The 25,038-nt window shown below is 32.0% G+C and overlaps 1 protein-coding gene across 2 annotated transcripts in view; it reads left to right on the top strand.

The window, feature by feature from the left end:
* LOC143236669 (L-fucose kinase-like) overlaps window positions 1-25,038 on the top strand; it is a 61,721-nt gene that overhangs the window by 14,062 nt on the left and 22,621 nt on the right. For both annotated transcript variants that reach the window (XM_076475053.1, XM_076475054.1), the window contains 4 exons: window positions 351-497; window positions 11,465-11,626; window positions 22,645-22,679; window positions 22,967-23,067. In XM_076475053.1, coding sequence (XP_076331168.1) covers window positions 351-497; window positions 11,465-11,626; window positions 22,645-22,679; window positions 22,967-23,067 — 445 coding nt within the window. The remainder of the gene's footprint in view (window positions 1-350; window positions 498-11,464; window positions 11,627-22,644; window positions 22,680-22,966; window positions 23,068-25,038) is intronic.

The following is a 25,038-nucleotide window of genomic DNA, read 5'->3' as shown; positions in this document are numbered from 1 at the left end:
TTTAAATGTAATTTTTCTTCAAGTCAAGTGTAAGTTTTAGAGATAGTTATTTTTTAGGTTTCAGAAAATCTTAGGATGGTGTTTAGGAAGAAGTAACAAAGTTTTAGAAATAGATGAATTTGTTTGTACAAAGTGATATTGTGTTTAGCTGTAAATAAAGATTGTCAGTAATTAGAGCTGATTAAAGATTTGACAGTGTTTACAGTTTTATATGTTATTGTGTGATGAGAAAGACAGTAAATGCGACTTTTTTACATTTTATAAAAATGATTAACAATTGTGGAAGACAATTTGAAATTATGACAGCATTTTGAGATAAATAAACATGCAACATTAAGAAAGTTATTTAGGTAGGTGACATTGTTGGTGGTATAGATGCTTTACGTAAAGAGCGGGAAAAGTGGCTAGATAGTCCAGACCTTGTGATGAGGGCTGCACGACATTATGAAGGTGCTCTTCAGGCTTTGATAAGACATGCAGTAATGTCTGTTTATGAGGTTAGTAGAAAATAGTTAAATATTGTGAGAGAAAATTAAAATATTTTGGTTTATGTTGTATTGTTTGCATATAAATATTTTATGCATGTTAAATATATTTTATCTGTGATAGTTACACAGCTGTATTTACTATCTGCTTTACTCTCTTTGTTTTTAAGATATAATAATTAAAAAAACCACAAGAATTGAAATTTAAGTTGCTTTATCATTTTCTTAATTTCAGTATTTTGGAACATTGCATCATCAGTAAATTTGTATAGGATATTACTTTGTTGATGATAAATGTTCAACTTAAGTAGGACATCATTTGATATAGGCAGCTCAAGTGTAACAAAGAGAGTTTAATAAATATTGTGATTAAGTATGACATTATTTATATTGATATGTGTGTGGTTTAATTATGACATTATATATATAACTTAATAAGGGCAGTGATTTTTTAATAATAGATATATAGAATGTAAGTGTTTTGTACTGAAAAGGTAAGTACAGTTTAATTAAAATATCTAGATAACATAATTATGATATGATTTATACATATTTAAAACAAAATGACACTGTTTGATTTATTACAAACATGGAACCATGTATTAGTGTGCTTTTAGCAAGCAAAAACATTGAAATATGTAAAAGTATTTTCATTTTTTACTTGTCTGGAATTTTCAGTTGAGTGAATTATTGTTTTCTGCAACTGAAGCCATTAACAGAATCTCACTATACAGACTGCTTATAAAAATGTTGATTCTTCATAGACAAAGATAACTTCGGTATGCTTCAACTCAGTTGCATTTCCTTTACTTCCATGTGGTTATCACATTAATAGCACCTGGCCCAGTAGGATAGAAATGGATTCAAACTGCAAAAATATATTTTCAACACATAATATCTAACATGGGTTAACCAACATAATTTCCCACTGTTAGTATCAACTTACACTTGCATTATTTCTTCCTTGGGTCTTTTTCAGATAGTTTTGGAACTGGCTGTATGGGACTTGGAAAGTTTTTCCAAGTGATGTTATTTTCCAATTGTGGCAGTACACTTTTAACTTGTATTTTCATGCATGTTAACTGCATATTGTACTTAAAAATAGTAATAACGAAAGATTTAGAGAAAAGTGTTTGCTTACAAGATCTTTTAATCTGCATGATTGAAAGTATTTTTATTAGAACCAAGTAAAAACCTGGGTATACCAAGTTTACATTTTACATAATATTTAAGCTACTGCCCTTGAATTTCTTTTAGTTCTAATCATCTTACCCACTCATAAATATTGTGATTTGATCAAGTCAAAATATTTTGCTGAAAAACACCAGTTAAAACTTTGTTTCTCTTAAACTTAGAACAACTTTCTTTATTACTCTTATTTGTCCACTAAAATGTTCAATACCTAACAACTATTTCAGTATTGAAATTGAAGGATTCTTTTATGAATAATAAGGAAAATAACAGAAGCACTTTATCTTTAAATATTTTTAGGCCAGTGATCACAGTTAACGTCATATCACAATGTCGTAACATCCTGATCTGGTAAAATCATTTATTGCCATTCAGCTGTTGCTTAATCATTGTGTTCTTCATGTAATTGATACATATGTGTTATATAACATTTATGAAGGGCATTATGTAATGTTGATGTATGTGCAAAAGATCACACACATATATATTTATGTGCCTATAGTGTTATATGCACATTAACATTGCACATTATTATATATATTAGTAACTTAAACAGACTGCTTGCTGCTTCTTCAAAAATTACTTCATTGCAATAATGTACTGCTTTTTATGAGTTGTCAGTTTCAAAACTGGCAGAATGCAGCCAACATAAGACTTCTCAGTGAAAATTATCATAATCCAATATTAACATTCATGTATTGCTATAACATGTGGAAAATTCATCAGACTTAGGAGGAGAATCTAATGAGAACCAGATGGCATGCTCCTTTGAACTCTTGCCACTGAGCTAGGTCATATCAGTGTTTTTCTTAAAATGCCTAATGAAATTATACCTTGGAAATTTCTCAGAAGCTTAGAAAGTAAGGGTCACTACATCCTTTCAGCTGTGTTTTTGAACACCCATCCATCATCTTCAACTAGTGACATATTAGGCATTATATCCACTAGTACAACCCATCCTAGTTTATGGAAGTCAAGTGGAAATCACAAAATTTAGTCTGTTCATTATATGGTGAATGTCACATAAGAACTTGGAAAGCTAGGAACTCTACTTCCAGTGATTCGTATTACCATTTATCTGTGGAACCATAAATGCTAATCCCAGCCATACTGATCAAGATGCTAGTAGTTGATGCTCAGCAGACTCTCAGAACTGTCTCCTGCATATAACTCTAGAGTTTCATCATCTGATAGCCAGCTAAATATTTTCAGCTCTTTTGTCCTCGTTGGAAGAGTTGATGTGAAAAGAGATAGCTTCCCCATCTTCCACTGATTCCTTGTCAAACTAGTGTATGAAAGATTTGTCTGAAACATTGAGATGCAGAAAGTCAACGTGTTTCATAAGATTTTGCCTATGTCAAATATGTTGTAACTCAAATTCAAGCTAATAAATCAGTTCCTTCACCATTTTATCATATAATTTTTTGTGACTTATGGTGATCTTTCCTAACTGTTTACATGATAATCACAACTGGAGAAAACCAAACACTCACTGAAGGTTTTATGATTCTGTTATTTTAATTCAGTACTGACGACACCTCAAGTGATCCAGACAAGCCAACATGATGGTTGGTTGGTCATATGTATGTCAACTGTGTCTGTGTGAAGTTGATTTACTGTTGTCCAGTTGGCAGTCTGAACCCATGAATGCATCAGCATATACAACCAACAAATCATTGAGTTGTTGTCACTGCTTTAAGTACAGATTGTAAAGTCCTGAACCTGTGATTTTAGATGTGTTAGCAACCATGTACTTTCAGAAATGGAGTAGTGGTTGCAGTTGTAGCATTACTGTTAGCTTCAGTTCTTTCTTCTTTGTTTTCTATGCCAATGACCATTCAAGCTGGAAGCTAGATAACTAATAATTCATAATTTCATAAATCAGGGACTTTCATTCCTTCTTAGGCATATAATTGCCTGAATTGCCACATACACTCACACTGTTAACTTTTTATGAGTCTCACCTGGCCAATATCAGATAACTAACATGAAAGATTATTTGTTGCATTGGGAGGAATTTAAGGGATAACTACTCAATGGTCAAAAACATTTGCTTTACCTACCCTACTACACAGCAAGGAATTGGCAGTTAACTTCTTTGCAGGGATCTAACATTCCTCTTTGTAACAGAATGTGATAGAAACTGCAACTGTAAGAGTGAAAATATCTATTACACCTTAATGATATCTCATTGTCTTGAAAGCTTCTTGATGAACTTGTCCATGAGGATATCCTTGCAATTTGCAGAAGCAGTGCTTTCCCAGTTGTTTTAAAACATCATAAACAAAACCTGCTTTGCATCTATTTGCCAACTAAGCATTGTAGGTTTGAATCCTGTAACTGAACATGGTTGCCACCTGTTCAGACATAGTAACATTATAAGTGCTGGTCAGTCCCACTATTTGTTAGCAAGAGTAAGCCATGAGTTGGTGGTAGATGGATCTGATTAGTTATCTTCCCTCTAGTTTGTCAGTTCAAAATTAGAGACAGCTATCAATGATAGCCCTGAAACTTCAAAACAAGCAACAATTTTTTTTTTCAGTAATGTTTGGATAATGGTGGAAATGAAATTGGCACACAAGTACATATCTGAAAGAATCCTGGAATTTTGCAGCCAGATTATTTTTGGATTTGAGAATTCTCAGTATATCTATTTCTTTATACATGAAGTTTTTGTCACAGTAACTCGTTTTCTCTTGTCATTTAATCTGATAGGAATTAAGGGCAATAACTTTATTTGGACCTATAGAGAGTTTTCATGAACTGTCATAGCATTGCATGTTTAGTCACCTTGTCTCTCATCATTCCCATAGCTAGTTATGACATAGGTTAAAAGATCTTCTTGCTCTTGAAGTTGATTATCAAGTGCAAATTGTGAGTAAAGTTGATTTCTTTTAGGAGAATTACATTATAGGTGTAATATTCAAATATATTGATATCTGTCAGAAACATACCAAGTTAGTTTCTTCTTATTCTCCACTTAAACCCCACAGTGTGGATTCCTGTACGTGGTGAAGGGACCTCCCAGAGAAGGTTCTGTTTTTTCAGTTTACCTCCTCTGAGATCTAAATATCCACCCAGGTGTTTCCCGTGTGTGGCGACCCATGAAGGGGAGGAGAGGATCCTGGTGATTGAGGGGTCCAACCCTAATGCACCACTTTGGCTTTGAATTCCTATAGATGGGCAGGCTTAGGGTGGCCACCTTTGGGTCAGTTGGCTAGTTCACTTGGGCTAGGGTCAATCAAATACCAGTGCTGGATGTTCTCAACAGGTATTGTGGACATTGTATCTGATATGGATCCTCCAAATAAAAATGAAATAGTGAAAAAACAGTCCAAAGGTAAATGACCACATCTTGAAGATTCTGAGCAGCAATCTTCAACATCTGTAACACCTGTTGATACCTCTTTTTCTTATCCTACATTCTGTTTCAGACAAGCTCTTAGGACAAATGTCTACCTTTTTCATTCAGAAGAGACGAAAGGGACTTGCTGGCTCTCTAGAATCGGTAAAGAAGCTTTGATCTGGTGACATATTGGTGGAAACATCCACATCTCAACACAGTGAACTCCTCTTGAATTCAAAGGCAATTGGGGCAATTCAAAATACCTATTGAGGTCACACCTCATGCAACTTTGAATTAATCACAAGGAGTTATTATTAAGAGGGATTTGAAGAACATCCCTCTTAGAAAGAAGTTGATGAATCAACTTCAACACCCATCTCTGTCCCTTACATACATTCCAACAAATCTCATGATCCACCTCCTTTGGTTCCTTATACAGGTGTCTTCTTGGATGTATCTTCTTCTCCCACCTCAAGATGCAAAACAATCATTTGTTCATGTACTTATTCACTGGAATCCTCTTCCAACAGCAAAGACCTGCTGAATCAACCCATGGCAGGATCCATGGAGGTTGATAGACCTCCCTCAAATAAAGACAGTAAAGAAAAAAGACATGGTTGTAAACAGAAGGGTTCTTTACTCAATTTGCCTACACATAAATAAAAATGGCCAGTTTCATACAATGAAACTGTTGAGGTTTACGTTCTAATCTGGATGACATCAAAACACTGATTGCTTCCTTTCATCCTGAATGTCTTTTCTAACAGGAAACATTTCTGAAACCTGCTGATACAGTCACCTTTCAACAGCAATGACGGGCTGTGTGATGGATGAGTGCACAGAGGGATGGCACTGTTGGTTGTTCAGCATGTGCCCACACCGTCTTTGCCACTCTGCACACCCTTGGAGGCCATAGCCACCCATATCTCCTTGGATCATATCATGACTATTTGTTCTCTCTACCTGTGACCTGGAGAGACATATGATCACTCAGACCTTGATTCTTTCATTGAACAGTTGCCATATCCCTTTTTAATCCTGGGGAACTTTAAAGAACATCATCCTCTCTGGGAAAGTGCTGATATTGATAGAAGGGACAGCTTCTCAGAGTGTATGCTCTCTGATGACAACCTTTCTCTTTTCAATACTAGCTTTTCCACTTATTTTCATGCACTTTGTCAGTCCTTTACTGCTTTCAGTCTTTCAATTTGCTCCCCTTCACTATTCTCCCATTTTTCATGGAGGGTTGACAGTAATCCACGAGGCAGTGATCATTTTCCTATAATTTTGAGAGAGACTGGCCATGGTCACTACCACCCGACTCACACGCATCAGTGGAAGCTGGATTATGTATGCAAACTGGCCCTCTTTCATTGCTCTCGAAGAACTTAATCCTGCCATCATCTGTTCTGGCATCAATAACTGACTGTGTGGCAGCAGTAACTGACTATCCCTGGTGGAATCCTGCCTGCCATATGGCATGGAAGGGTAAAGAAAATGGCCCTGGGCAACATAGATATCCCACACTCTTGAACCACATCGCTTTCCAGCAGGCCTGTGCACATGCTCAGTGGATATGATGTTAAGCCAGAAGGAATCTTGAATTAAGTTCACAACTGGCATATGTTCTTTTACCAGTTCCAAAGTCATATGGGATAAGATTCAAAAGATCAGTGGGCAATATGATTCTGTCCTCCTCTCAATCTTATTCTCTGATGGCCAGGAAGTAGCTGATACCTGGAGTATTGCAGATATTCGAGGTGAAAGCTTTTGCCAGGTATCTGGCACTTCTGCTTCTTTCTCCATCTTCTTAGCAATCAAGACTCGGCAGATTGACCGCTTTCTTTTCAAGCTTATTGTCTCTATGACTACAATCTTCTCTTTACAGTGGTTGGAACTCAAACTGGCCTTTCATCGGTCTGGCAGTAAGTACATCAGTTAGATCTGATGATGTACACTATGAAATGCTGCACCATCTATCTCCTGCTTCTCTTGCTATTCTTCTGATTGTTTTTAACCGAATCTGGCAGGAGAATGTTTTTCCTGATGCCTTGTGTCAGGCTATTGTTGTACTTTTCTCTAAGCCTGGGAAGGATCCCAAGATTCCTTCAAACTACTGCCCAAATGCTTTGATGAGCTCTCTCTCTAAGATCTTAGAGAGGATGGTTAATGCTCATCTTGTTTGGTTCCTCGAATCAAACAATCTCCTTTCCCTCACTCACTGTGGGTTCCAAAGACAGCGCTCCACCGTGGACCACTTGATTCGACTTGAAACGTGAATCAGAAAAGCCTTTCTCAAATGACATCTCGGATCAATATTCTTTGACATTGAGAGTTGAGAGGGCTTATGACACAACATGGAGGTATGGCATTTTGCGAGACCACCCTATATATATAGGTTATATGGTCATTTGCCAATTTTGATTAAAAAGGTTTTAATGGACAGGGGATTCCAATTTTGTGTGGGTTTGACTCTTTCCTGTTCCTTTCTACAGGAACATGAAGTCACTCAGGGCTGTGTTTTGAGTGTCACACTTTTCAGTATAAAAATTAATGCCATCACTGAACAACTCTCACTCACTGTTGCAAAGGGGATCTATGTCAATGACTTTCACATTTCATGTCAGTCATCAAACATGTGATATATTGATCTGCAGCTACAAACTGTCCTCAGTCATGTACTGAAGTGGACCACGGCACACGGCTGCAATTTCTCTCTCACTGAAACCTTTTGTGTGCTGTTTTGCCGTCAACAAAGTATTAACCCTGATTCTGAACTTTGTATCGGTGAAATTGCACTGCTTGTGGTCCCTGAGACCGAGTTCTTGGGACTTGTCTATGATCGTAAGCTGACCTTTATACCACACATTAAGCAGCTATGGGTCAAACATACAAGATAACTGAACATCCTCTGTGTCCTCTCTACCACCACTTGGGGAGCAGATCGATGTTCTGTGAAAAAGATATATCATGCTCTTATTCGATCAAAACTCGACTATGGATCACTGGTTTATGGCTCTGCCAGACCCTCGGCCTTAAAGATGCTGGACCTCATTCATCATCACGGACTTCGGCTCTGCACTGGGGCTTTCCGCATCTCTCCAGTTCAGAGCTTATACGTAGAGTCTTATGAACCTTCTTTGCACCTTTTTTTCTTATCGTGGTGGTGTTTTGCTGATTATGTCGTAAATCCCTGATAGTAGTCTACTTAACTAAGGACTATTTTTTCTTAAGCTATTTCTTTTTGTAATATGTTACTACCTTTTGACTTGTTTGTTCTTCTAACTCCAGTTCAAGGGTGCTGGTAAATGTAAGTTCCCAAAAGTGTATGTAATGATTTTAAAATTATCTGAAGCTTATGAGTTTATTTTGTGTTTCTACAATTCTGGTAGGCATCTTGCTTACAGTAAGTTTTTCTTTTGGGCAATGTAGCTATAGTTATCAGCTGTATGATTGTTGATTGCATTATCTTCTTGCATCTATTTAAGAAAAAACTAGTTCACTTAGAAAGTTTCACCATGTAGCTTTAAGAAATTAGAGTAGAATTCTTCAGTTTTTTTGACAAGTTGTAAAACACCGTACAACAAATTAACTTGAATGTTTTATCATTCTATGAGAAGACTTTTTGTTAATTATATAGAAATCTGGCATCTTTCATTGTCTCCTTCTTCCTTGCAGCTCCATAACTTTCTATTATATTTTAATTTTACAATATGTTTTTATTCTACAAAATGAGTTTCTTGGTGTTGTAGTTTTCCATTAATTAGTGTTCAAAATTACTTGTGTGTAATGTTGGACATTGTTTTTCTTTCTTTTACATGACATTTATCTAAACAGAAATGTGTTCAATGACATTTTGTCTCATTTGGATGTAGAATAGCCTCTCTTACTTACTACTTGGTGTTGTAGTTTTCCATTAATTAGTGTTCAAAATTACTTGTGTGTAACGTTGGACATTGTTTTTCTTTCTTTAACATGACATTTATCTAAACAGAAATGTGTTCAATGACATTTTGTCTCATTTGGATGTAGAATAGCCTCTCTTACTTACTACTTGGTGTTGTAGTTTTCCATTAATTAGTGTTCAAAATTACTTGTGTGTAACGTTGGACATTGTTTTTCTTTCTTTAACATGACATTTATCTAAACAGAAATGTGTTCAATGACATTTTGTCTCATTTGGATGTAGAATAGCCTCTCTTACTTTGTGAGGGCCATGTGCAGCTTTGTTGAATTCACTGATTTATTTTATATATATTTATATATTATAAAAAGTGAAGCATGCTGAGTTTTGAGATTATCTTTGGATTGCTAGTTAGCTCTAATTATCTCATATTGTTTAACCTTTTTCATTTGGGTGTGGCTGTTTTGGGTATGCCATAACATTAGTTTTACAGTGATACATTCAACTTTAATTAAACACTTTATTATCAGTAAACTTGGCATGAAAATACTGTTTATAATTTAAATTTTGTTATGTAAGTTTCAACTTATTAACTTCAAAATTAAACCTTAAAACATTCTCAATTGTCATTTTTATGTGACATCTTGCATACTTGATCTCCAATTTCTCCACTTCAGATTTTTTTCACCTGAAATAGGCTGCTACAGTTTATAACCAGTTAGATACAAAAACTATACATAATTTCATTTGAAACAATTATATGAAATTTACACCTCCTACAAAGAGATTTGTGTAACTTTGTCAAATCCAGCAAAGTAGCTTCCTTCTCTTCTCTGACATTTAACATTGTTTTGTTAATGAATTGTACTTGATTCATTGATATGTTTATAAAATATGAAGAAATTCTCCTTACATAAAGCTCATTACATTTTTTAAATTTTGATATGTATCAGTATATGTTCAGCTGCAGTTATTTGTTTGTTATCATTATTTTCTTACTCTGAATAGCTCATGGATTAATCTGTTTATACCTCATTTAAGAAATGAAATACATTGTAGTTATTTTGGGAAATTCTTTTCTTGAAAGCTACATGAAATCATCATGTTGGTTTTTTTTTACATCTGAATTTGTGATACTCAACAAGACTTAAGGAAGAATGATTTTGATTTTTAGGAAATTGCAAAGCAGCTTGAGGACACAGCAAATACTAGAAATTCCTTTTTTCTGTATTTTTATCTGCTTTTATGTATTTCTTTAATAATAGTTATTAAAATGTAAAAATTAGCAACTTTAGTGAAATGAACATCTAATTTCACAACTTTGCATCTAAATATAATGCATTATATTTCACATATTTCTGCACTATAGATTTTTAATCTTTAATATAAGTTTTCCAAATTTTGTGAACAAAGTTTTAGTAATTTAAGAGTTACAAAAAAAAATTGTTTTACTTCACACCTCTGTATTTAGAACTTATAAAAGCACAGCCAGGAGTGTTTACATGTGAGGAGGGTTCAAAATATTTTTAACTCTTTATTGCATGTGCCTTTAGTATGTTGTGAGCTGACATATGTAGCTTTACAATTTTGATTCATTTTATGTGGTTGCCTTTGCTGTAATTTTGGTCTAGTGTCATCCTCAGGCATTTTTATTTACTGATAGAAGTGTTTTCTTTGACACTGTACTTTTGTCTTTCATGGGTTGCATATGTCTGAAGCCTTTAGGTGGACAATGTTTTGATTTACATGTTGAAGCATTACCAATGAAAGTGGAAAATCATTTTTTTTGTAGACTTGTACACGAAACCATACTTAAATTGTCTTTCTAAGAATACTTTAAAATTAGTGGGTGTGAGTAAGTGTACGAGCTTCCTCTTCAGAGTGGACCTTAAAACTGGTTAGTGTGTTTTTGAGGAACCATTGAGTATGGAGCTGAGATGGAAGATCATAGTTCATCCCATTTATTTGGAATTGACTGATTTTGGAACCAATTTAGTAGGTTCTAAATTACTAGTGCATATTCACTGTCTTATTGAATTGACAGGTACTTCTCTAATTCTCTTAGTTTTCTTTAACTTTAGTGAAGAGATTCTGTGATATAGTTCAAAGAGATTGTTAGATATTCTCTTCCTTTTTCTATCCTCTAAACACACTGGTGGACTGTGGAAGAAATTTAATAAATATATAAGGTTTAATAGATGTTATGTGGAAATAATTTCCAAGTTATATAACATGGAAATGTGTATTGATTAGCAGATTGCAATAAGTGAGACATGCAACACTTTAAAGGGCATGTAAAATTCAGAAAAATGAAATTTGTACATAATGACAAAATTGTAAACAATAAGTAATAAATAAGAAAGAAAAGACAACAATAAAAGATGCTATTCTTGCCATTAAAAAGTAAAATAGTATTGATTAATTCTATAAGTAAGCACCTTTTGTAAATATGTTTTAAGTTTGTAATGTTAATATGAGTAGAGGGTTTCATGTTATTGTTAGAATTTATTTTCATGAAACTTTTTTATTTCATTTTAGCATATTAAACTGGCTCCTTCTGCATTACCACCAATGAACACATGGGTGACTGCTGAATGTCCAGCAAGGGTGGACCTCCAAGGTGGATGGACAGATACTCCTCCAATATGTTATGAGATGGGAGGATCTGTTGTTAATGTAGCTGTACTGGTCGATGGAAAGGTACAGGAAAGTTTCACTGTATAATGTGAAATTTGTTAATTAATATTTTTGTATATAGTATTAAACTATATTCAGTCCATGATATCAGTATTGGTAATGTAATAATTCTGATTTAGAGGAATGATAACATACAGAGAAATCACACCAACATAACAAGAGCTTCAAAGAGATGGTTGAAGAAAACTTAAGAACAAGTGAAACAGAAAATAAACAGACAAATTTGATGAACACAACTAAGTACTATTTATTTTACATTCTTGGGTTACCTTATAAACTGACTTCCGAGATTAAATGACAAATTTAAAGTGAAATAAAAGTGACAGTCATAAAGTTAAATCGTAAGTACTCAAAGTCAGTATGTTGAATATTACAGTTGTAAAGTAGCCTTTCATACACACAAAGAAATGTAATATAGAATGAAACTATCCAATTAAACATTATATAGTATCCTTCACCAAATTCTGCTATAAAAAGTAACATCTGAGGTTGAATTAGCATGCTGTCTCAAATAGATTTAATACAGTTAGCATATACAATAAAGGGCCTACTTAAAAAAGTACTTTACAGCATCTCTTTCTCTTTTCAAGTTAGAAACTGATCTTCCTCTTAAAATATTAAAATGGATTTTACAATTTCCATGCTTCCCATAGCAAACAAAACCAGTCACAGAATTTGACCACTAGTATTCAAAAACTTTCTGCTTCATATAACAGTAGTTAAGTAGTCCCCTTTGCACTACACACATAAAGTATTATATAAGACACAATAAAGCTAGCTCAAGAAACAGGAAATAGTCTCTTGGATTTGAATCCTGTTAAAGAAAGCAATATTTATGGTTGAATTAGCACACATATTAACCAGATTTTTCTTTTTCTGAATTATAATTCTAAACAATATTTTGAAATTTTTTTTTATAATATGAAGAACATAATATGGAATAGTGAGCTATGTGCCGCTTGTATATACTACAACCTCTTCTCTTTTTTGGCTTACACCCAATGAAAGTTTTAATTTATTATCAGTACTAAATTAAAAATTAATTACATTGGTTTATTTATTTAATTGATAAGTTGCAGCCATGAAGGATAAGTAAATATAAAAGAAAAACTATTTACACTTACATGGAATAATTATTTAATATGTAATTGCACATTTTATTTTAAATAATTCTATAGATAAACCAATCATTAAAGTTCAATCAGTTTAAAATCACTGGAAGCAAATAATAAAAGTACTTAAAATTCGTAAACAAAGTAACTGTTGGACAGTAATAGAAAGAAATATATTCAGGAATCTAATGAAAGAAATGTAAATTATACCCAGAGGAGTTTAACAAATTCATTTTGGGATAAAATATAATATCTATTCCAATAAAAATGAAGTTTTTAACACAAGTCTGATAAAGAGTTAAAAGTCTATGTTCCTTAAATTTGTTTGAAACTGGTAATCTATAAGGAAAGTGTAACATTAGCCTCAAACTCTTTTGTAACAACCATATTGGTCTTAATGCATTAAAATGTGAGCTCCAAACACTTAAACATTAAGTAATATAATTGTTGAAGATGTCATAACAAATATAATAAATAATTTTAATTGGAATAACAATCTTACATCAAGTTATAATATAGAGTACTCTGGTAAGTATTTTGAGATATTTTTAATATGTTCATCCCATCTGAGGTTACTCTGAAAACAACTCCAAGAACTTTTATTGAATCAACTCTAGATAGTATAATTGCTCGAATCAACTCTAGATAGTATAATTGCTCTTAAGACTTAAATCATTATTTATTTATTCCTTGTATATAATCACATATTGTGACATACAAATACTTGACAAGTATCATTTGCAAACAATTCATTTTTGGTTATTTTAAAATTGTCAGCAAGAGAGTCTCTCTTCCTCCATAGTAACAGTCATGTCATCAGCATACAGACTGAATGTATTTTACCCCCCCCTTCCCCCCAATCAATTTACATCATTGACATAAATAATAAATAAGAGGGAACCAAGGACTGAACTTTGAGAGACCACAATATGGAGACTAGAGAAATGAGACTTCTTACAATTAATTGATGTATAACATTGTTTTGTAAATATGATTTAAAATTCTTATAAATATCACCACATAAACTGTAATGAGCACATTTATAAAGTATAGATATTAGCATGTAGACTGTAATTAGCAAATTTATAAATAAAACTGTGTGATTAATGCTATAAAACACCTTAAATATCAAGAGCACAGACTAAAACATTTCTCAGCCTCATAAAGCCTTAATAAGCTCTGTAGTATTAGCCAATAAACACTTTTCAGTAGATTTGTGTTTACTGAAACCAAACTGCAAATTACTTAAAATCTTATCCTTCTCATGAAACACAGTAATTCTATTGTAAAATACATGCTCAATAATACAAGTAAATGCAGATGAGATGGAAATAGGCTGATAATTTTTGACATGATCAGGATCCCCACCCTTGTAGGTGGGAATAATCATAAAAATTTGAAGAATCTCAGGATATTTACCAATTGTACATGCTTTATTAAGAAGTACAGTTAAGGGTTCAATATTGGATCACCAGTTGCTTTAACTGCTGATAGAAGAACGTCATTCCATACAGAAGAAGAATGAATTTCAGTCACAATTACAGGTGCAAGATAAATAATCTGAGCTATTGGCTTATCTTGACACTTCTTTAGTAAATGAATCATTAAAATATTGGCAATACCAGCAATCAGTAACACAAGAACCTGTGTTGTTATAAATACATGTTATATTTGCTTTATTTTCTTTAGTTCTATGTAGCTATTTGTTAATAGATTGTCATATGTAATGAGAGCCAACATCTTGAAAACATTTATCAAAATATCTAGCTTTGCAATTAGCAACTAAACTCTGAACAAGCACTTTAAGTTCTAAATATTTGTTGTAAGTCCAAAAATGACTTGAATCTTTAAAGAGGTGATAGAATCTTTGTTTGCACATTTAATAATACATTATTAAATTATAATACATTAAGTTATGGTTGTCTGAGGTGGATATTTAATATTATGTAACAGCTTGAACGTAAGGAAACATTAGTTATACAGTTTACAATAATTCTCTACAAAAGAAAGAGAACCTGAATCAATATTTAGTTCTCCAACTGTAATAAAGTTCAAATTAACATTACTTGAAGCAAGGTTAAAGTATTTCAGTTTGTCACATTAATAAGTCTTTTTTTGTTTTGTAATAAAGTTTGATGGAATTACTGATGCAAAAAACAGTTAATGTATAATGATCTGAAATATTACAACTAATTACATCAAAAACTACTCTTGGTCAGACAAACTGCCACTGTCGTGAGATGTGCAACTTAGTAATACAATGCATAAGAAACACAGGAATGTCAACAACACAACAATCAAATAAACATAACCTTTAAGATATGATATTTTAAAATAGAACTCTTTTTGAACATGTGAAAATTGAATCCCCTAAATACAAAAATAAAAAATATGCTTTACATGGCCATTGACAAAAGAATAAAATTTGGGAAAATAATCTATTATTAAATTCTCAAAATAGCACCATTGTCATAACAATAACATTAATATGAATCATACCAATCAATTCAGGAGAGTAAATAAAAATGTGAATATGCCACAGTTAAGATTTATAATAATCACAAAGAAGCTGTTAGATGCAAATCAAATGTCATATTTGAAAGTGGTATTCATATCTCAAACTGGAAATAGATATAAAATGATGTAATAGAACAAATTGAACTATCTGATAGAAAATAAATAAAAGAAAATAAAGTTACAGTAAAATTAGAAATGAATGTCACACACTTGATCAGGCAAAACATGGCTGTAAACTCGAATTGTTGAATTCACAATAATATATGAAATTTAATTTAAAAAATTCACATATTTACTTCTACAGGATAAAATGAAAGGTTTAATTTTAGATTTGCAGATTAAAGCATGAAAATACTGTTTATGTTTGATCTGGTATATTTAACTGATGTTGACTTCAGAAAAATATGACAGGCTATGAAATTACAAATTATATGAACTCTTTTGTGCAAATAAAGTTTTATTTCACACTACATAACAATTAAATGTAATAAAATAGAAAGACATGTACATAGATGCTGTAATAAAAATAAGTACTCTTCTGTATATATTGTACTTACATTAATATGTATGCTTTGTTTTTTGTTTAAGCAGTAACGTAATATTTTGAGCCATTTGTACAATATACTGATTATTTATAATAATGACACTGACAGCTAAAGGGTTTTGGACTAGAATGGGCCACTTGCCAAAATTTTATCTGTAATGTAATTCTGAGAATAGGCCTTTCTTTGAATTGTTTCTCTGATAAGCCATAACATCAATGATCAGACTAAACTTGTATTAAACCATACAAATTAACCCATATTTTCTCTGCCATCCATTAAATGAAGTGATATATTTAATAAACTTCTACCTTGAAGCTAAGTGATAGCATCAGAAGTGAATGTACACAGAACTTGTATCTATAGACAGTATATGTTTTGGCAGTGCCTCTGCGTAGCCTGATCGGTGAACAGGTGACACTATAATGTCATGGATGATGATTTCAACTTATATGAGTACTTAATATTGTCAGAATTTTAAATCAAAAGCTATCAAACTATCGTGTTGATTAATGTATGTGAAAATGCATTCCAAAAAATGTCTTGCATATACACTTTAAAATTTGTTGTAAACATCTACTCCAGTTCAGTGTCATCACCATGTCTTCAGTGATGTTGCTCAATATAACTTAATATATTATATAACATAAAAAGTTTTACTTACATGTGGAATGTAACACTCTCTGCCTTCAACTGTTGTTTATGGTATTGTAACAGTAATGACATAGTAGTGTGTTTCATTTGTTTTCACAGGTTCTGACTTAGATGGATAACTGTCACTCTTAGCCGTTTTACACCATTTACTCATTCAAACTTCAATACAAAGCAGTGGTGGCTGCATGCGCACATGCCCTTTAATGATAAAGAGTAGTGACTGGCCAGTCTTGTGTTATTTATATCTATGTTCATATTAATTGCCCAGTAGACATTGCTATCAGTAACAGATTGTGAAGATGTTGTAAATGTCAAATAAAATTAACGTATTTTTTGAATGTTTCTTATTATATTAAAAAATATTCATGTACCATAAATGTATATAACTAAAGTTTAAATTTTACAGGTGATTTAAAACAGGGTGAGATTATGATTGATAGTTATTTACTACTCACTCACACACAATATACAAGACAATTTAGGATGCAATAAAACTGTCTCATAAAACAGTAGATAACTCCTTTAACTGAATTTTGCTACAAAAAGCAGCTTTAGGAATGAGTTATCACAAATCTTTGAAAGGATTTAACAATTAGAACTGTTTAAAACTATGCCATGCCTCTATTTTATTCACTGTTGTATACCACTGTGTGTGATAAAGTTATACAGAGAAATAACCATATGAGTTATCCAATTATGTTATGAGGAGGAATGAGATATTTTTATGAAGGATCAAGAAATCCAGCAAATGATCATAAAGATGTCCATACGAAAGAGTCACCAAACTCTGTAACTAACACATTCTAAGAAATTTGGCACATTATCATAAAGTGTCTATATGAAGAATTCACCAACCAAACACTTTAGTTAAGAGAGTATATTATAGAAAAATGGAAATTTCTTAAGATGTGTGTATGAAGAAGCACTAAGTTATGTTATGTTTTTAACTAAGTTAAGTTAAAAAAGTGGCATTATAACTGAAGACAGAAGTTAAAAGCTAATGGTCTTCATTACTTTCAAGACACCATTGTTGATGTATCCAAATTGTCCATGGAGACTCTCTTTGAGGTAATCTAACACAGATGTCATGGTACCTTCAATGACCACACTTCCTGTAATGAAGTGGTGTTTTCCTTTTAAGGAAAAAAAAGTACATGGGAAGAAGAAAATGTGAAAACATGAAAGTATGAATATGACACTTATAACATATTGTTTCAGACTGGAATACATGAAACATAATCCTAATTAATTTCTAATGAGGTTATAAATATGCCATATTAGTGAACAGAGTATGCTTGATGGTCTGGATTATTATGTGAGATTGTTCTCAGTAAACTTATTATAAATGCTCTTTGCTTTCTTCTGAATGAGGCTAAAGTCTCCAATAAAAATTGTGACAAAGAATGCAAATGCCTTTTACATTTTTCCTAGAAGGAGTGAACACCTTACATCAGCTTTAGTGATACAAAAAATATGTAAAAACAAACTAAAATTTCTAGATTTTGTATTTCCAAAGAGTGGTAAGAGAAGTATTGACAGGGCATTGACAACTACTTCAGTCAAACTTGCTTTCTGTGATGTCCCTCGCTAGTGCAGTGGTAAGTCTACAGATTTACAATGCTAAATCGGGTTTGATTTCCCTCGGTGGGCTCAGCAGATAGCCTGATGTGGCTTTGCTATAAAAAAAAAACACTTCCTGTGATATGTGGCAGTGTTAGTATCACATCAAGCATAAAGTGGAAAAACATGATCATATTTTTCTTCTTTAGGAGCTTCAAAATACATTGGCTTTGGCCTTAGCACAAGTCAAATACCCTGTTCTACTTCAACCTATATCAAGGATGGAAATAAACAGAATGGAGTTAAAAAACTATGTAATGGCATAGTGTGGAACATCCAAAACAATTTTATGAAATCAATTATTCATGATTTTAATTCAAATTTTCTTATTATAAAGTTGCCTAGCTGAATAAGTACATCTGGATTTAAAGTAATTTTACTCTACATTCAAAGTTGTAATCAGTGAAAAAGAAAAAAAGATAAGAGCTAGAATCAACATTTTGGTAGGTTATTTCCAAACATGTTTCAATACATAATTCTGAAACTAGTTGTTCATACAGTTTGTTGGGAGATTGAATACTGATTTGAATCATGCACAGAAAACAGTAAAAATAGAAAGCACTGTGTTTTGATATGTATTTATATTTATAGAAACTCAGAATAAAGGATTCAAACAAAAACAGTTTGGAAATGCACTGAATCTATTTATCGTGTTTCCAAAGAATGTGTTAATGTGATTTTGAAACAGTATCTTCATTTACAGGGAGGCTAAAATCACAGAATCTTTTGTCATATATTTTGAAATCCTGGTTCTGGTCCAAAATTATGAACACATCTCATGCTAGATCTATTAGATCATTCAAAACAAAAGCAACCAGGCTTCATAACAGCATTGGTTGAACATGCACCAAATTATATAATAATGGACTGACAACTTCTGGAGTTTTGTTTGGCTTGCTGCAGTTGATGAGGATGGGCAATGTGAAAGGTATATGCAGAAAATAATGTTGGATCTGTAGTGAAGAAAATATTAACTTTGCAATGAATTCAAAGTGGAATATATAAATAAATTTTGCATTTCTTTGAACTCTCAACTGCAAAAGTGTTATTAACTCAACATGATCTTGGTCAGCTGATTTACTAGTTGAGATTTGTTTGGTAAATTTTCAACTTTTCAGTGACTTCTGGCTGCATACATTTATGTGCATAGAGACATGCATGTACTAAGAACAAGACTAGATATAATCTAGCTATTGTTTCAACAATTATTTAGAGAAATAAGGTATTTATGAGCAACTTGTCATTCCATACTTCAATTCAGTCAATTTTAAACCTGAACTTGTGAAAATTAACAAAACAAAAATATTGATAAACATTGACATGGCACCATTTTTTTTTATTGTAAACAGCAAATTATAATTTATTAATTAAACAAGTGTAAATAAATCTTGATGTCTAGATCTAGACCTGTAGTATATATCTAAACACAATTCATCATGCTGAATAAAGTTTGTCACTGTAAATTGACTTTACCTAGATGGTAGTTCATCAAATGAAGTTGAGTTTTGACATATGTTTATACCTAGCATCTAGTCCACAATCATCTCAGTCATTTAATGTTTACTTGCCTGAAGTTAAAGTGTATAGTTATAGAACTTTAAATCTAATGACCTCTCCTCTTTTCTAATCATATATGATTTCCTCAACTAACAATTAATTCATATTCTGTGCTATTTTGTTTATAATAGTAAATAAAATATTTCAATCTACCTCCATTATGAAGTAGGTGAAAACCTGTGCTGATTTGTCATTTGTGTAGGTAGCATCACTGCTCAAACACTTTTTTTTTATTGTATTAAGTTTCAAATTATTACATCCTTGGTAGAATCCATTCAAAGTTTTACCAAATTAACCTTTCACATTCTCTTCTTGACATACTATACTAGTTTTACTCCTACATCTACTTTTAAACTTTCTCATGCCTTTTCTTGTTATATTTGTGTCCCTTTGCCTCACTTCAATTGCATTTTTTTTATAGATCATTTATAGTTTGCGAGTATTGCTACACTGTTGTCGCAAACAGACTTAGTGCTTAAGAACAGTAGTTTACCTGTGACAGACAGTGTTGCCATAAAATATTCAGCCAAAGCTGTAAAGAAAGTGGCATAAAAGTCGCACATAAAATCACCCAAAATTAAAAATTTCTTAAATTAAGAGAACCAAATGTTCATGATCTGGAAAAGAATGCACAGAAAAAAGGCAACACGATTGAGAGTATGAAAAGGAAAAGTAGCTACAGTGGTAAATGGGGTAATAAGTGGTTATACTATGATGAAGATGGTGGCATAATATTCTGTGAGGTATGTTAAGAAGAGAATGGAATTTGAAAATTATAAGTGGACTGTTAACAATGAAAAAAATGTGAATCTGAAAATGCTATTAGTGGTTTATTTGCATGAACAACTGATAATTGTTCTGCTTGTATGTGTTTTGTGCCCTGTTGAAAATCTGTTGCCATAGCAATAAATACACCTTTTGCTAATATACCACTGATAGTTTTCAGAATACCACCTTATGATTGGGTATCTAGCCCTATTTATTGGCAAGCATTTAACATAACTTGAAATGAGCCATGTCACAAAATTATTGGATATTCCATTATTTTGAAGTTTTTATCTTTTGTTTTTCAAAATGAAAACATTTTTCTTAGGACATAAAAAAAAATATATTGTATCAGGTAAGACCAAACATGCTTGAAAAGCATTAGTATTGTATCAGGTAAGACCAAACATGCTTGAAAAGCATTAGTATTGTATCAGGTAAGACCAAACGTGCTTGAAAAGCATTAGTATTGTATCAGGTAAGACCAAACGTGCTTGAAAAGCATTAGAATCATTCATAGACAAAAGGTCAATACTTTTATTGGAAATAATAGATCAAATCCCTGTCTTCTACAGCAGTGTTTTTCTGTTGTGTAATTTATGCTTTTAATAAGTGCTTGTGTAATGCAAATGCTAACTTTATACTTACAAAATGGCTGGCAAACATATCAATCAAATTATTGCAAGGCCATTATCAGGCTTATAACTAGACTCCAAGTTTTATGTATTGAACTCCTACTGTACATTAAGCATTTCTGATGCATTCTGACACAGTCCATTGGGCAGTAACATTTCTTTACACAGGTGTATTTCCTCTTTCATTCCCAATTACTATTTGGAATGTTTTCCAAGTACTGAGTGCAGAGCATACTAACATTTTGTACATCACTTTCACAAGCCATGAACTGTCTAGACTGTAAACAAGGTGCTTTATAGCAATGGACCTCCACATTCCAATATTTTGATATAAGTAGCCTTGTTTGTGCTCACTAGCATGGGTCCTTTGGGATTTGCAGTCAAGTAAAGGACACTTTAGCTACAAAAGCCTTGACAAAAGCTATAAAGTATTACACACACACACACACACACACATATATTTACATTATGCTTGTTTGGCATGATAGGCTATACATGCTTTATACATCATACACCAGTTCAGCTAGCATGCACATATTTGAGCTAAACATTTATCTCAAGGTGGTAACATTTGTAGATTGTATGTGACTGATGACTGTTTGTAAGTGTGGGAAGGTCTATTTTAGGTTTGTCATAAGTTCTGCATGGTTAAGAAATGTTTAGATCAATTTTTGTGGAGTCAAATGTTTAATGGCTCTTGATTTTAATGATCCATGTTAGCTACCTAAGATATTTTTTATCAGTTTGCTTACATTATTGGAGCCTCAAACTAATTTTGAGCCCTGAATAAATTCTGTCAAATTTATTTATATTACTCCTCTTACCATTAATATTTCAATAGAATTGTCCTGAAGTACCCCATCAGACTTTTCCAATTTCATAACTTTCACCTTTGACCATTAGAATTAGTTCTAAAATTATAAAACAATCAGAACACTCAGTCAAATTTCTTAAATATCCTGACTTGATGAATACATCGCAAATGTGGTGAAACATAATCCAACCAAAGCAGACGTTTTATTAAAGTGAGTATTATCTTCATGGCATGTAAGCAGCATTTTTAGTACATTTAGTAAAATTATTTAAGAAAATAGTTTATAATTTCAATTTACTGAAATTGTTTTATTCAGGGTTACTAATATAGTTTTGTTTGTTAATAAGTAAATTTTAAATGTTTTGTGAAAAAGTGAAACTTACTAATCTAGTTTTGTTAGTATTTAAAAGATACAGTTTTTTATATGCTGGTAAAATTGGTTACTCAGCTTTCTGTAAAATAGAGATAAATATTTTTTAATATCGCTAAATTACTGGGCCAAAAGTTTATCATTCCACAAGAGAAAGCAGTACAGTTGAAGCTGAAACATTTTATTCAGGGTTGGATTTTGATTTTTTTTTACCTACAGTATTTGAATAAATTGTATTACATGGTGTATCAAATTTTTATGTATTATTTTAGACTTTTAATATTATTTTATGGAAATGTATCACTATGGTTAACAAACAAGGCTGTAGTGTAAAGTATGCACCTTCTTAATCTGTAGAAAGTGCTGGTAATTAATTTCTTTACATTTAAATTTGGATTGCAAAAGTTATATTAATTGAGACTTATTTATTTACAGAAACCTATTGGAGCACGAGCAAGAAGGGTTCAAGAGTAGGTATTATATAAAGAGTAATTTTCTGTCAGTAACATTTTATAGTAAATTAGTAATAGTAGTTAATTAAAACATATAATATTAATGAAAGCCTCTGATAGTTGAAGGTTTATTTGTTTCTTTTACACATGTTAATAAGAGCTTGTTTTCTTTTAATGAAGTATATCAGTTATTTTTTTGTTAAGAGCATGCAAACTTGTCATTGCACATCACATGATTATGAGTTTGTTACACTGATTTATGTTAAGATTGTATGTAACAAGTCCTTTGTCACTGATTATCCTAGCTTACACCTGAAATTTACCATTGGAAGTGATCAGTATTCACCCAAATTTATCATTGGAGAGATTAATGATCTTTTGGATTACAACCAGCCCAAAACACATGGTGAGTATGTTGTGCTGTATTCATCCTATTCGTAATTTGTGAAAACCATATTGTAATTTTTAACCTTTAAGCTACCCTTCTGGAATGTTCTCAAAACTTGAATTAATAGGAGATACTTCATCAGCTTTTACATTCAGCAGTTCCTTATACTCAAGAACAATAAATAGCAAAAATAAACAAGTAATGACCAGAGCTTTTTAATAATATGTATAAAGCTTGAAAGTGATGTATGTGTGCATGCATAAAACATTTTTACATGGAGTAAGGAAATGAAGTCTCACATTTTGAGCAACTTTTCATTATTTTGTCTGAAGCATCTTTGTTGATGTTAATTGAAGCTAGGTTTGAACTGTACCCTTTAAATAAAAGAAAAATGTTAGTTTACAGTTTTGAACAATCTGTAGGAATTTTATATTTCATATTGCTTATATAAATGTGTGTGTGTTTGTGTATGTATATATGTATGTTTGTGAAATAAAAATGTATGTAACATTTCTACTTAAGCATAATAATATTTTAATAATTTTATGTTCCATAGTATAATACTGAAGTGTTTATTTTTTTTTGTGGTTTAAAAATGATCTTCAACTTTTCCTATACAAGGAGAAGTAATTGAAAAATAAAATGCAAGATGTACAGCTTCACTGATGGTACATGCTCTTGTGTAATCATATCTGTTGTATTCAAAATTCCTTTCTAGTGTTTTTCTGGCAGTAAAACATTAGATGATATATTCACCATACTTACTGTAGGAGTTGAACTTGTACACCTAGATTGTATGTGCCTGCAACTCATATTTCTAGTCCAATATGAATTTTTTTCTACAAAATTACAGTCTGAGCATGACTAATCCGTTGTCCACTATTTGTTGTGACATCTCAGTGAATGACTTTGATGTGAGTGTATAATAATTCTAGTTGGTTATATGAACATAATGCTAAAGCTAATTTTAAACTTCCTTCTGATGATACTAGCCTTCATGTTCACTTACTGTAACTGAAAGAGATAATTTTGTTTGACCAATATAAACACAATTATAAATATAAGGATAAATACAGTATTTGTAGAGAACTTCTATCATATTTTACCCTTTGTTAAATTTATATGAAAGATTGTTAACATTCTAATTTAACATTGGACCTATTTTTCAATAGGAAGGAGTACTAGGGTATCATTAAACATGTGCCATCTCTTAATCTATTTGCAGTTATGTTTCACATTGTTATTAAGGTTTCTAATTTTGTTGAACAAATTAGTTATTAGGTTTAGTTTAAATCCAAGAAACAGCAACATCTTTTTTAAAAATATGACTTATACAATGCCCTTTTTGTTGGATGAATGTTTAACGTAAACTAAATAAGAGTTTTCTATTTGTTGATCTATGAAAAAAGATATCTAGATTTATTGTGGGAAAGTAGACTCACACTTTCTGTCTTCTGATAGACTTCTGTGCACGACTTTCCATACAAATACTGTGAAACTTTTGAAATGTCGTCCTCTACACTTGTGTCTCCACAGCAGGCGTTGCCGTCCATTCTACAAAGTTTCATCAATTATATTTTCTTGTCAGAATGCAATACATGCTTATTCAATTACTTTAGAATCTGATTGAAAAGACAAATTATTTTTCTCTTCTCTGTTTTTTATCATACAGTCTGCAATAAATTCAATTATATTATCTCAAGGGATACTACAGTTTTGTCTAAAACTAAGTAATTGGCTCATTTTATTAAAGTCCATACAGACAGGTTCAGTTGCTTTGGAACAACCTTTGACAAGACAAGTTATTCTCTTTATCTTTATTAAACTCACTTTAAAATATCACCAGCTGAGGCTAATCACTTGCATCCCAGCTAACTTCATGTTTTCTGATATTATTCTGACCGAACTTTACTTTTTGTCTATTTACTTGAGCTCACTAGTCACCTATTTATACATATCTTGTTCATTGATACCTTTAACTTTCTATAA

The sequence above is a fragment of the Tachypleus tridentatus genome, chromosome 13 (genome assembly GCF_004210375.1).
Source record: "Tachypleus tridentatus isolate NWPU-2018 chromosome 13, ASM421037v1, whole genome shotgun sequence".
Lineage (NCBI taxonomy): Eukaryota > Metazoa > Arthropoda > Merostomata > Xiphosura > Limulidae > Tachypleus > Tachypleus tridentatus.
This window is presented reverse-complemented; position numbering and strand designations above follow the sequence as displayed.